This window comes from Condylura cristata, unplaced genomic scaffold, assembly GCF_000260355.1.
Source record: "Condylura cristata isolate star-nosed mole 26May11 unplaced genomic scaffold, ConCri1.0 scaffold00012, whole genome shotgun sequence".
NCBI lineage: Eukaryota > Metazoa > Chordata > Mammalia > Eulipotyphla > Talpidae > Condylura > Condylura cristata.
The window spans coordinates 55851063-55862971 of NW_004567113.1; the positions used below are offsets into that span (position 1 = coordinate 55851063).

The 11909-nt window shown below is 64.5% G+C and overlaps 1 protein-coding gene across 1 annotated transcript in view; it reads right to left on the reverse strand.

Moving 5' to 3' along the window:
- The window catches only part of JAKMIP1 (janus kinase and microtubule interacting protein 1), a 59362-nt gene that overhangs the window by 27478 nt on the left and 19975 nt on the right, over positions 1-11909 (reverse strand). The window contains exons 2-5 of the mRNA XM_012724049.1: positions 9490-9749; positions 6010-6504; positions 2214-2423; positions 713-978 (exon numbers count right to left, since the gene is read on the reverse strand). Of these exons, the coding sequence (XP_012579503.1) occupies positions 713-978; positions 2214-2423; positions 6010-6504; positions 9490-9618 (1100 nt within the window). The 5' untranslated portion in view covers positions 9619-9749. The remainder of the gene's footprint in view (positions 1-712; positions 979-2213; positions 2424-6009; positions 6505-9489; positions 9750-11909) is intronic.

Consider the following 11909-nt stretch of genomic DNA (forward strand, 5'->3'; position numbering starts at 1 on the left):
GGCAGACCTCTCCTGACCCGCCCGCTGCCCCCTCAGCAGTGGACTTCGATGATCTGCCTGCTCTGTCTCTGGTGAATCCTCTCACCCACCACACCTCTGGCTTGTACCCCAGTTCTGTATGCACAAATAAATAAATCTTTAACAAAAAATTATGGAGAGAAAATAGATACACAAAACATTAAAAGCACCCAAAACTTCCAAACTCCAGAATGATGAGTAGGTATTTCTGTCCTGTAAACTGTTTGATCATTTTCACAGTTAAAAATTAAACATGCTCGGTCCTCCCTGGTGGCGCAGCGAGTGAGGACGCAGCACTTCAAGCCGGCCACAGCTGCTTCAGTGCGAGTTCGACCCCCGCCCCGGAGGTGACCCCCAGGACACAGCAGACCTCTCCTGACCCGCCCGCTGCTCTCCTCAGCAGTGTGCTTCGTCAGTCAGCCTGTCCTGCTCCCCGCTCTGTCTCTGGGGAGTCCTCTCACTGCCCCTGCACCTCAGGCCTGCACCCCAGTTCTGTATGCATCAATAAATAAATCTTAAAAAAAAAAACATGCTCGATAGCATCTTCCCTCGCGACGGCACACGATTCATGGTCTGCCTGGACCAGAACACTAGGACCAGCACTTAAAACTGGGGGTTTGGTGCTGGTCATGCACAGAACCACAGCGAAGGTCCTCTCTGCCCTTCTCCTGGGCGTCTGCAGCCACTTCCTGACCAGGCTCTCCAGGGAGGCGAGCGAGACTGCACGGGAAGGCCCGGGGCAGAGGCAGCCGGGACCGAGGCCGCCGTGACCTCTGCTCGGGGCCGCACGCCAGGCCGCTCCGCCCGCCACCAGCACCGTCTGGCGCGGGGGCTCATTACCAGTTCACTCCTCTCGTCTGCCAGGAGGGTATTTCTGTCTTCCAGCTTCCGTATGACCGAATTCAGTTCAGCAATTTTCAGCTGAAATCGCCTCACATCTCGCTCATCCAAATGTTGATCCTAAAAAAGAGTTAAAATACAAACGCGCTTGGAAGAAGCTGCGGCGACTCACAGCACTCACCAGCCCTCTGAGAACACGCGTGGCACGCAGGGGACAGCACTCTGCCGTGGCCCCCCAAGCCCAGGCGGCTCGGGCAGCACCCCAAGCCCAGCCAGCGACCTGCAGCTTCACCTCAAGAGCGACGAGGCGTCGAGCCTCCCACACCCCCGGAGGCGGGCTCTGGGGGCGCCGCCCTCTCTGAGGAAGCCCAGCATGTCACCCGTGGCCCCGGGACGTGCCCCGACACCCTCCGGGGTGGGCGTGGAACCAGAGCCAGCGCCTGGAACCGTGCTCGGGCCTGCGCCCCAGCTACTAACCGGGCCACCCGCGTCCTGCTTTCAGCCCGTCCGGTGGAACCAGACGACCCGTGGTGTCCCGCTGTCACACCAGGACAGACGCTCATCCCGAGCGACTCCGCTTCTCCAGATAAAGCCGAACAGCCTGGGTCCAGCCCCCGTGCGTGGCCCACGACCCCAGCAGCTGGCCCCGGCTCACGCCAGCAGGAGCCATGCCCTCAGGGACCTTGCTGGCCCCTCCGGCCCCTCCTCCCAGGGGCCTGCCAGGCCCAGGCTGCCCTGTCCCAGCCCTTCCGGGCCAGCGGGATTCATGTTCTAAGTTGCACCCCCAAACTGCGGCACAGCCCAATCGCTGCCCCAGCTGCCGGGGACGCGAATCTGAGCCTTGAGGCTCTTGGCTCCTTTCCCAAAGCCTGGGGCACTTCTGCGCACATCGGCCACGCGTGCCCTCGCCCGCCAACAGGCCGTGGCCCACCAGCTCCTCGAAGTGCCTGCACACAGCAGAGACTCCGCTGCTGGGGAAGGAAGGAAGGAGTGAGCGGGTCAGCTCTGGCCACCTCCGGTCCTGCCAATACTGAAGAGTCGCCCAAAGTGCCCTCTTCTGTTGGCTCAACCCCTAATCATCTTGCCGGGCTTTGAGTCTAAGTCTCGCCTGGCCCGGGAGCAGCGCCCTGGGTTTACTCTACGCTGCACTGATAGCTTCGTTTCTATCTCGTTAAGTGACCGCCAGGACCACCAGCTCCGGATGTTGTAGCAGTAGGGTCAAACGCAGATTGGGGAGGAGGGGCGAGAGCGAGGGAGAGGAGAGCAGGAGGAAGGCGGTGAGCCGGCCACAGCGGGAAGGGTGGCCAGAGGTCCGCCCGGAGGCCCCGATGCCGGCCTGAGCCGCTGGCCCTCACCTGGCCCCCCATCAGCTCCGCCATGTCCCCTATGCCAGGCGGGAGCTCTTTCTTTGGACTGCTGTGGTACCGCTCGGCCTCCTTGACCTGGACCAGCTGCTCGTCCAGAGCCTCCTTCTGGAGAAGCAGCTTCTGGGCCTGACCCGTCTGAACGCCGAGCTCCTTCTCCAAGGCCAGGATCACACGGTCCTTCCCTTTGATCTCGTCCATCTGAAAGAGGAAGAGCGAGCCATCGACCTCCGGGCCCCTGGCCAGGGACCACGCTGCTCTGCGTGGGCTCTTAGGTGCACAGACAGGCCGCTGTCCCTGGGTCCCGGACAGCTGAGTGCCGCACACACAGGCCACGGATGCGGCATTGCCGCCCAGGCCCCGAGCGTCGAGGGCAGAGAGCTGTGTCTGTGCTTGTTTCTTTCCCCTTGACGTTCTGACCCCCAGGCCCGCCCTCCACGCCTCTGCTTACCTGGTGACAGTGGGCTCTGGCTAAGGCTGCATCGCGCGTTGACACCCTGCACATTGGACCCTCACAGGCCCTTCCTGCTTCAGGAGAGCCTCTCCCGCTGCCCCGCCCCCATCACGCGGCCTCAGCTCGCCCTCGGCAGGCCTCCCCGCTCCGGCTGCCACCAAGTCTGGGCATCCCCAGACTGGCCTCCTGCACGGTCCGCACCCTTCCCCGGCGGCCACGTCTCCACCCATGAGATCAACTACCCTGTCAGCCCTTCCCCCAGCCCTGACTCCTCAGGACCCCCAAATCACACGACCCCTGGTTGCTTGGCATCTTCTGAATGCCAGACGCTCTCAGCCTTGCATGTGCCAACCTCACTCAAGCCCCAGCTGCCCCAGCCCAGTGTCCTCCAGCATTTCTTAGAGGAAACCAAGCACAAGGGGGTCCCCCGCGAGACGCTCCCCACTCAGACCACACGTGTCAGCTATTTCTGGACCCTGAGCAACAGCTGGAAACTGCCCTCGGGGACGCTGTCTGGGCTGCACAGTCGGCCCCCTCCCGCTCGCCGAGGCCCGAGCACGGGGTCCGTGAGAAATGGGGTTGCTGCGGACACAAGTAGCTGAGGTGAGGCCACATGGAGTGGGCAGCTGACTCCGAGGGGTCACGGCACACAGGGAGGTCACGCGGGGGTGCGGCAAGTCCGACTAGACCCTGGGTGTGGGCGCCACGGACCCCGGGGACTACCGGCCACCCCAAGGCTGCGGACGCAGGGAAGGACCCGGAGCCCCAGGATGGCGGCGCCAGCCAGCCGCGACCGTGGTCCTGCCCCGAGCACAGGCCCAGCCTCCAGACAGGGGTGACAACCCCGCTGCCGGGCCACCCGCTCGGCGCTTCTGTCACGGCCCGAGAAACCCCCTGCTCATCCCGCACCCGCACCGGGGGATGAAGTGACCTGAACCTGTGACTCTTCTCATTGGCACCAAAACAGACACAGCCGCTGCCACAGGACCCTGCGACGCCGTCTGAGGCCGCCCATGTGACCCAGGGGGCCCTCGCCCACTGAGCCCAGTCCCTGACTGAGAGACACCCGGAGCACCCTGTCCACCGTGGGGAGACTCAAACCCACCACCGAAGCACCCAGCGCAGGGCCTGGCAGGGCCTGGATCGACGCCAGCTGTCACCACTCACCTGTGTAAGTTCCCGGAAGTCCACTGCAGACCCCTCAGAAACCGACAAAACATGACGGCCTGGAGGAGGTGGGGCGGGGCGGAGGCCCAACAGAGTCCTACGGCCCTGCCTAGCTCTTCAGGTTGCCTTTTTTTGCGAGGCCAAAGAGGGCTCTCCTTCCCTGCACCCCCAGGCCCCCGCCCGTCTCTGGAGGCCCGTGCCTGCCAGGTACAGGCACAGCTCAGAACGCGCCCGCTGTGCCCCCTGGTGACGATCCAGCGCAGCGCCCTGGCTTTGGCCTGAAGGAGCAGGAGCGTCCCCTCGCTGGAGGAAAGACCCTAAGCTGTGGGAGACACTTGCAGTGCAGAGGCCAGCGACCATGCAGTGCTCCGTGACTGGGCAGCACAGAACCAAGCGGTGCCAGTAGGGCCCCACCCCAGAGCTTCCGCCCTAGGGGGCGTAGCGGGTGCCCGTGGGAACGCGTCAGCTCCCCACGAGCAGGAAGACTAGTGCTGCTGGGAGGAGCAGTGCGAGGTAGCAGGTGGGGCTCCGGCTTGCGCCCCTCAGCAGCCAGCCATGCGTGCTTGCTTTTCACTGGAGCCCAGAACTGGCCCCACACCTGCCCCACACAGTAACCACTCCCCTCCACACACAAAGCCGCACCACAGAAGCAAAGCATTCCAGACCCCAAATTCTCAGCCTAGAACAGCATGGGCCCCCCTTCTAGTAAGTGAGCATCGGGCTTCACCCTGTCACATGAAAAGGCTCCCAGACAGCCTCCACTGCAGAGGGGAGTTCCGGGGGGGTGGGGGGGAGTGGGCCTCAGCAATGGAAGGACACTGCAAAATAAACTCCAGAGCCAGCATTGCCTAGGTTGTTACATGTCCCCAGCCAGAGTCCTGAGTCCCACCGGCAGGAGATTTGCCAAAGGCACAGTCAAGGGCAGCACCATCACGACCTGCGCATCCTTTAAGCCTTAGCCATCCAGGCCCTGCCGTGAGATCACTGAGGAAGCAGCACCTCTCTGACAGAGCTGCCCCAGCATCACGGTGTGGGACACTCCAGCTTCCTCCCTGCGTCCACTTCCCCTTCTCCCACATTCCCAGCGCCAACTTGTGTTGAAACCATCTCGCCTTCCCAGGGCAGGCCCTGATTGGCTCATGCCATCCCATGTGCCCTCCCCCTGCCCCTAATTGGCGTGGAGGTGATTACATGACCCAATCAGAAGCCAGGTCTGAAGGGGGCGTGGCTAGCCCCTCCTGTCGATCCATACACACTAGGACCTGCTCTGCTCTCAAGCCGCCGTCTGCCCCACCCGGCTTCCCCTCCCGCCAGATGAGATCGCCGGCAAGAGCCACTTTCTGCAAATGAAAATATGCAGAGAGAATAGGAAAGGGCTCTACAGTGGTCCCGGGACCCGACCCGCACTCGCCGTGGTCCTCCCTTCCCCACGTCCAGGCCTTCTCCTCCGGGCTCCACGGGGCTGGGCAGCGGACACAGAGAGGAACTTGTGTCGTTCGCAGCTCGAGAGACAGAATAGCAGCAAAACGTGCCACGACCCTACCCAGGGCCCCGCGCACAGTACGGGGGTCTTCGGGGGCACGACCACTTCGGAGCCTTGACCCCTTGACCGCATGGAAAGGCAGTTCAGTCACCATCACTTGCGGCAGGGAGGCCCCCTCAGAGGCCACAGGGATGTGCCCATCAGGTGACTACGCGGCCCAGCACGGACTAGCAACATGGATGAACAAACAGCCCAGCGCCCCCAGCGTCCCCAAACGAGCAGCAGCCGACAGCTGGCAAAGCCAGTTTCGTGCGCCGGAAGGCGATGAGAGCACACAGCCGGGGACTGAGCCGGCCTTCCTGACCTGCGGCCCCCGAGGGTGCGGGGGAGTCTGCCCAGAGATAGCTTCACGAATAAGCAAGTGCCCTTCCTTTCCCCCCTTCTCACGAAGGCCCTGCTCAAGTTCAGACCTCGTTTGCATACAGGTGGCAGTGCGCCCAGGGTGAGACACCTGCTGAGCGGAGACTGGACGCCGGCCCCAAGCCGCCTCACCGCGCCTCAAGCAGAGACTGCGGCCCGCAGGTCCTGGGTAGCCGGCTGGAACACGGGGCGCGCCCCCTCGAGCTCGCTGCGCATGCGCGCTGCGGGGCCAGGGCGCGCGGGGTGGGGGCGGCGGCACCTACCAGCCGGCGGATGTCGCGCTCGCACTCGCGCTTGATGCGGTGCACCTCGTCCTGGTGCGCCTGGTAGGCGGCGCGCAGGTCGGCCGCCTTGGTCTTGTCGGCCTGCATGCAGTTGCTGAGCGCCTCCTCGGCCTGCTTGCGCGCCGCCTTGAGCTCCAGGATCTCCTGCTGCAGGCGCAGGCGCTCGCCGTCGAAGGTCCTGCGCGCCTCCTCGCGCGCCTCGGTCAGCAGCGCAGTCTTGACCTTGTCGGCCGCGCCGTCGCGCAGCACGTTCAGCGTGGCCTGCAGCCGCTGCAGCTCGCCCTCCTTGATCTTGGCCGTGCGCGCCGCCTCCTGCTCGTGCTGCCGGATGAGCGCCTCGCGAAGCGCCTGCAGCTCTTTGGTCTTCTCCTCGTGCAGCTTGGCCTTGAGCTCCGAGATGTAGGCCGTGTGCCTCCGCTGCTCCTGCTCGCGCTCCAGCTTGGTCTCCTGCAGCCGCTCGCGCAGCTTGCCCACCTGTGGGCGACAGTGGCAGGGTCGGGGAGCAGGGTCGGGAGCCCGCCACCTTCCCTCACGGCCCTGAGACGGCCCCAGGTCCCCTGCCCGCTCCACCACGCCCCAGCCCTGACCCCACAGCCCCACCCACAGTAAGTCCGCTCTTCTGGGGATTTTTGCCACCGGCGGGAAACATCTGGAGGCCCTGGGGAGGCGGGGAGTCTGCTGTCCCCTGCAGCTGGAGACTGATGAGGAAGGGCCACTCATTGGCCGCAAAACGCGCCGCGAAAATCATCTCTCACCAAAGCCCAACACTCTTAAAGCCAGATATATGTTTCCGGTGCCTACACGTGGGCTTCGGGAACGGAGGGAGGGGTCATCACTGTTGAGCTGGGACGCCACTGGGCAGGGGCTCAGTGCACCCCCACATTAACCTGTGGCAGCCCCAGACGAGGGTGGCTGCTTTGCCTAGGGGCGGAGGCTGCCCCGACACCAGAGGGACCGGGTTCCGCGCACCAGGTGCCGGCTGCCCAGTGCCTTCCCCTAGCCAGCAAGCAGCTCGCCATGTGTTTGCAGTGTGTGACGGGAGTATTTGCTTAGGCCACTCCAAGGCGCGCTATTCGCCCTTTTCACTTCGAGTGTCCCTCGGTACAGATTTCACGGGAAGCAGCCCTGTCCAGGCCGCCCAAACACCCGTCTCCAGAACCGAGACAGGCGGCGCTCACCGTCCAGCGGCTCCCGCAGGAAACGCCCACCCTGGCCACACGGTGCAGCGCAGGGCGTGGAAGCGCAGCCCCGGTGGGGACCAGCGCCGAGCATAAACCCTCATTTACAGCAGCAAGGAAAGAAGCCGGTGAAAGCGCAAGACACACGAAGCCTCTGGGTGGCAAACACCGAGGTCGCACAAGTAAGGTGAGCGGAACCCTGCTCACTGCTGCCCCCTGCGGGGCATTCACAGGTGTGCCTGCTGCCCCCTACTCGGTCACGGGACTCCTCACCCCCACAGCTGGCCTGCCCCCCAGGTCTTGTATGCCTGCGTAAACGAAAAAATAACTAAATCTTTAAAAATAATACTAAAATAAAGTTTAAAGAAGCCGTCGATCAAAATGTACACTACTTCGCTTCCGTAGTTCAAGATTGGTGACTGTATTGCCTGAAACATGCAACATGATTTTTTCCTGGGTAATCTGATGCGGACAGCGTAAGGCCATTGCTGTCTGGCCAAGAGGAGTTACTGTATAGCTTTGTAAGAAAACACCACACCTTCTTGCCAAGCAAGAATTTGCTTCCCTTGTGGCATCAGTAGAGAGATTGTAATGGTAAAAATCAAAGCGAGCAGCCGGCCTCCGCCTGCTGGCCCACGGGCTGGATGAGGGCATTAAATGCCAGGAAGCCAGAGCTTGAATACTTGACAGGACTTCGCCAGTGAAGCTAAACACTCTGGCACCCCCTTTTCTGGGAGCAGCAGCACCCCACGTTCCGTGGCATTGATGGTGACTTGGAGTCAGGGTGGACCCAGTTTGCCTGTCCGCAGGCCGAGCGCAATGCGTGCCCCGGGCCAGCCGTCCTCGGGGCCAGCGGCTGCAGCGCACCAGGCCAGGCAGTCCAGACGCAGGCCTGGTTCGGCCACGCTCCAGGAGTCCAGGTGTGGCTGTGCAGGTATTTTTCCTGAGGTGTCTAGCGAGGAAGGCGACGCTCAGGAAAGGCCTTAGCCCGCAGTGGGAAGGGACCCTTCTCCGGGCAGACTGCACGGCAGACCCGCCCGGGAGCTTCCAGCCGCCGCTCGCAGACCTCAGATGTGTCAGCCCTCAGTCACGAGCCGCGGCTCCGCCCTCCTCCCACCTCGACAGAGACAGATGATAGACAGATAATGGGTGCATGGATGGACGGACGGACGGACAGGCGGATGGGTGGTTGGTTGGACAGACAGGTAGATGGATACACAGACGGACAGACAGATGTAGCCAGGGGATGTTTCTGAAGCACCCCGATGATACAGCCTTCCAGAGCTTTCTCTTCCCCTCCTGAACGGAGAGTGTCACTTGCAGCCCCTAGAGAGTCCGGGGGGGAGGGGAGCGTGGCCCCAGGTTGGGGGCCGCAGGGACCTGGGCAGGGCAGCCCGGGAGCGCCAGACTAGCTCCCAGGCAGGACAGCGGTGGTCAGCAGAGGGGGCCTCGTGGCACCAGCGTGGGGGTGGGGACGCCGTTTGCCCCCAGCCCTGGCGCTCACTGGGGACCCTTTGCTGAAACAGCGCTCCTTGAAATGAGACAGTTAGTGTGAGCTCAGGTCACTTAAATAACACTTACATGCACCCGCAAAGTTTCTATTAGATTTTCACACCAGCCAAGAAGCGTTTTACTGAATTCCCTGAGAATGAAATCTCCCCGCCCTCCGCAACAGTGAGGCAGGCAGAGCCCTGAGCGGGCAGATGGGCTCCCGGCGGGGCAGGGAGGGCCTGGGGCGGCCCAGGCTGGGATCCCTCAGGCCACTGTACAGCTGAGAACTCAGGTGTGTGAGGCCCAGTGCACTTGGCCCAGGTTGTGAGGTGGTCCAGGCACAGACAGGCGTGAAGCCAGGCATGCGGGGGAGAAGCTGCGGTCACCTGCCCTGTAACTGCCCGCCAGCCCCTGCCTGGCCCCCTGCAAAGCCCAGGCCCATCCCAGGGGCCCAGGTGCAAGCCACAGTGCAGGCGCCCGGCCCAGGCCTCCGGCAGGGGCCGCTGGCCACCCACAAGAGCCCACTCCCAGAGAAACACACTCTCCCCTCGCCGCTGGGGTCGCCTCGAGCAAAGACTCAGAGGCCCTCAACCCGGCCCCGCCACGGGAGGGAAACCACAGCACTGACTAAGTAGCTGGCCAAGGTCCCAGGGCCACTGGGCTGCACCCGGGGCGCCCCGCTGATGGGACACCCACTTTGGGAGGGTCAAGCTGAGGCTCGGAGCGTCCACCACGCCCGCCCGGCCGCCCGCCCGCCAGCCCGGGCAGCCCCAGGGAGCCCAGTGCTCACCTTGCTCTTCTCCTGCTGGAACTCGACCTGGATGCTGGTCAGCTTGGCCCGCAGCTCCTCGTTGGCCATCTGCACCGGGTCCGTCTCCATCTCGGGCTTCTCGCCCTTGCTCCGGCTCTTCTTCGACATGCTGCCTGCTCTGGGGTGAGACGCCAGGGCCCAGGTTCACGCCCGTCCGCCCGCGGCCGCCGCCAGCTCCGCCGCGCTCACCAGGCTTGTGGGGCTCTGCTTGTCCTCAGAAACCACCATGCCTCGGGGTCCTGGACAGAGGGAGGCCGGGTCAGCGGGGTCAGGGGGGCTGGCCCCTTGCTGGGGCCCTCAGATTCAGCGCAGCCGGCGCCTCCCGCGGCCCCACTCCCAGCATTGCCCACACTCAGCGGGAGCTGCGTCAGTCGCGTGGGCGGCTTGGGGTGCAGAGCCCTGCCCCCCGAGAAGAGGCTTGCTTTTCACAGGCACCGGTGACACTCAGGCGACCCCTCCCGGCAGCTGCGCCACCAGGTGAGACTCAGCCCCCCGCGGCCCACGCACTGAGGGGTGCAGGGGCCGGGGCTAGCACCCTGCTCTGTTCTGGGGAGCACAGAGCATACCGCAGGGGGGGGCCTGGAGTCCCAGCCACCCTCCAGCAGGCTCGCCGGAGCTGCCCACACCAGACAGCTCGCCCAGGCCTGGGCTGCGCACTGTCAGCCAGCAAGCCGCCTGCCGCCCCTCCAGGCCCCTGAGCCGGCCTGGCCAGGCCTGAGCCGGCCACCAGGTGCGTGGGGTGCCCTGACATGCCAGTGGGCCCTCCGGCACTCACATTCCTCCAGGGGGCCCCAGATTATCAAGCCCTCCTAGAAAGTGGGGCTCCTCACAGCACACAACCGGTGCTTCAAACAAGCCTGGAGTGGCAGCCGGTACCGCACCAGGCCCGAGTCGCCTCTGGCTCATCAGCACAGCCACCCCTGGGGAAGGTGATGGCGCGCCCGCGGCCGACGGGAGGGACGAGCACTGCCCCGGCCCAGGCCCGCACCGCACAGGCGCGTCCTCCCTCTGCGGCCTGGGGCATCTCGAGGCTCCGAAGCAGCCCGGGCACCCCAGGGGGGCCGGCACCCCGCCCACCCGCCGCAGCTGAGCAGACTGCTCGGCGTGCCCCTGAGGAGCCAGGCCCTGAGCGCAAACTGCTAGCGTGCGGTTTCTTTAACAGCGCAAAGGCCACAGCTCCCTGGGGGGCAGCCGGCTGAAGCCCGCACCCCAGTTCCGTATGCATAAATAAACAAATAAACATTTTTACAAAAAGTTGCAGGGTTCAGAAAAGACTAACTTACCCCCACCCCGCCCTGCTCCGGGGAGGGGCCTCACGGCCAGGCCTGCTGTGCCGCCCACCCACCCGCCCTGGGTCCCGGGTCTGCAGAGCGGCTGGCAGGCCGACAGACAGGAGCCGTCTCGGCGGGGCCCCGGGACACGGCGAGACAGGAGAGATGCCGGGGGGGGGACCCCCATGCTGGTCTCCGGGGGAGCAGCACCCCTCCATCTCCTCCGAACAGCGGAAAGTCAGCAAAAATGCCCCTGGCTTAAAATGCAATGTTTCTGTTCCTCACAAAGCCCAGATTAAATCACGTTCTCTTTCTAGTGTCGGGATCGTGTTCTCCTGGCCAGATGCCCAGGGACCGGGGCGGGCGGGCGCAACGGCCTTCCTCCCCCCGCCAGAGCCGGTCCTCATTTGTCCCCTTCTGGGGACGACGGGGTCATGCCTGGACAGCAGCCTCGGGGTCTCTGTGACAGCACCGGCGGTGGAGAAGGTGCGTGGCAGCAGGGCTGACCGCTCCCCCAAGCCTCCCCGTCTCCGCCCACCTAGCCCCAGACCCCCAAGGCCAACATCTTCCTGTCAGCAGGAACCTTCTAGAACTTCAGAAGGAGCCAAGCAACCAGGCACAGCCTGGGGGGCCCCAGCAGGCCGCTCTTCTCCCAACCCAGCCTACTTTAGCCGGGGAGCACTGACCCAGAGGACGGAGGTGGCCTGCCGGACCCAGCCTGGGAAGCAGACCGCCATGCCCAGTGGGACCGCCATGCCCAGCGGGACCGCCATGCCCAGCTGCCCGGTCTAAAGCCTTCGCTGGGAGCTCAGGCAGTGCCCCGGCCGCCCAGGGCCTGACCTGCAGGGACGCAGCCCCCCGCGCTGCCCAGGGTGGTGTCCACATACAAGCGCAGACCCACCCAGGTCCCGGAGCCTGGCCTCTGCCCTCCGCCCAGCCTGCCCCAGGGGCAGCCCGGGGTCAGCCCGGGGGCAGCCCGGCTGCGCCCGCCTCAGCGTCCTCTGGCTCCCTCCCTGGACGCTACCGGCTCCATGCCGCCGGCCAGGATGATTGCCAGGTGCGGCTGGAGCGCATCTTCTCAAAAGCATGTCTGAAGGCGCCGGTCTCTAAAGTGAGCCAGCAGGGCCC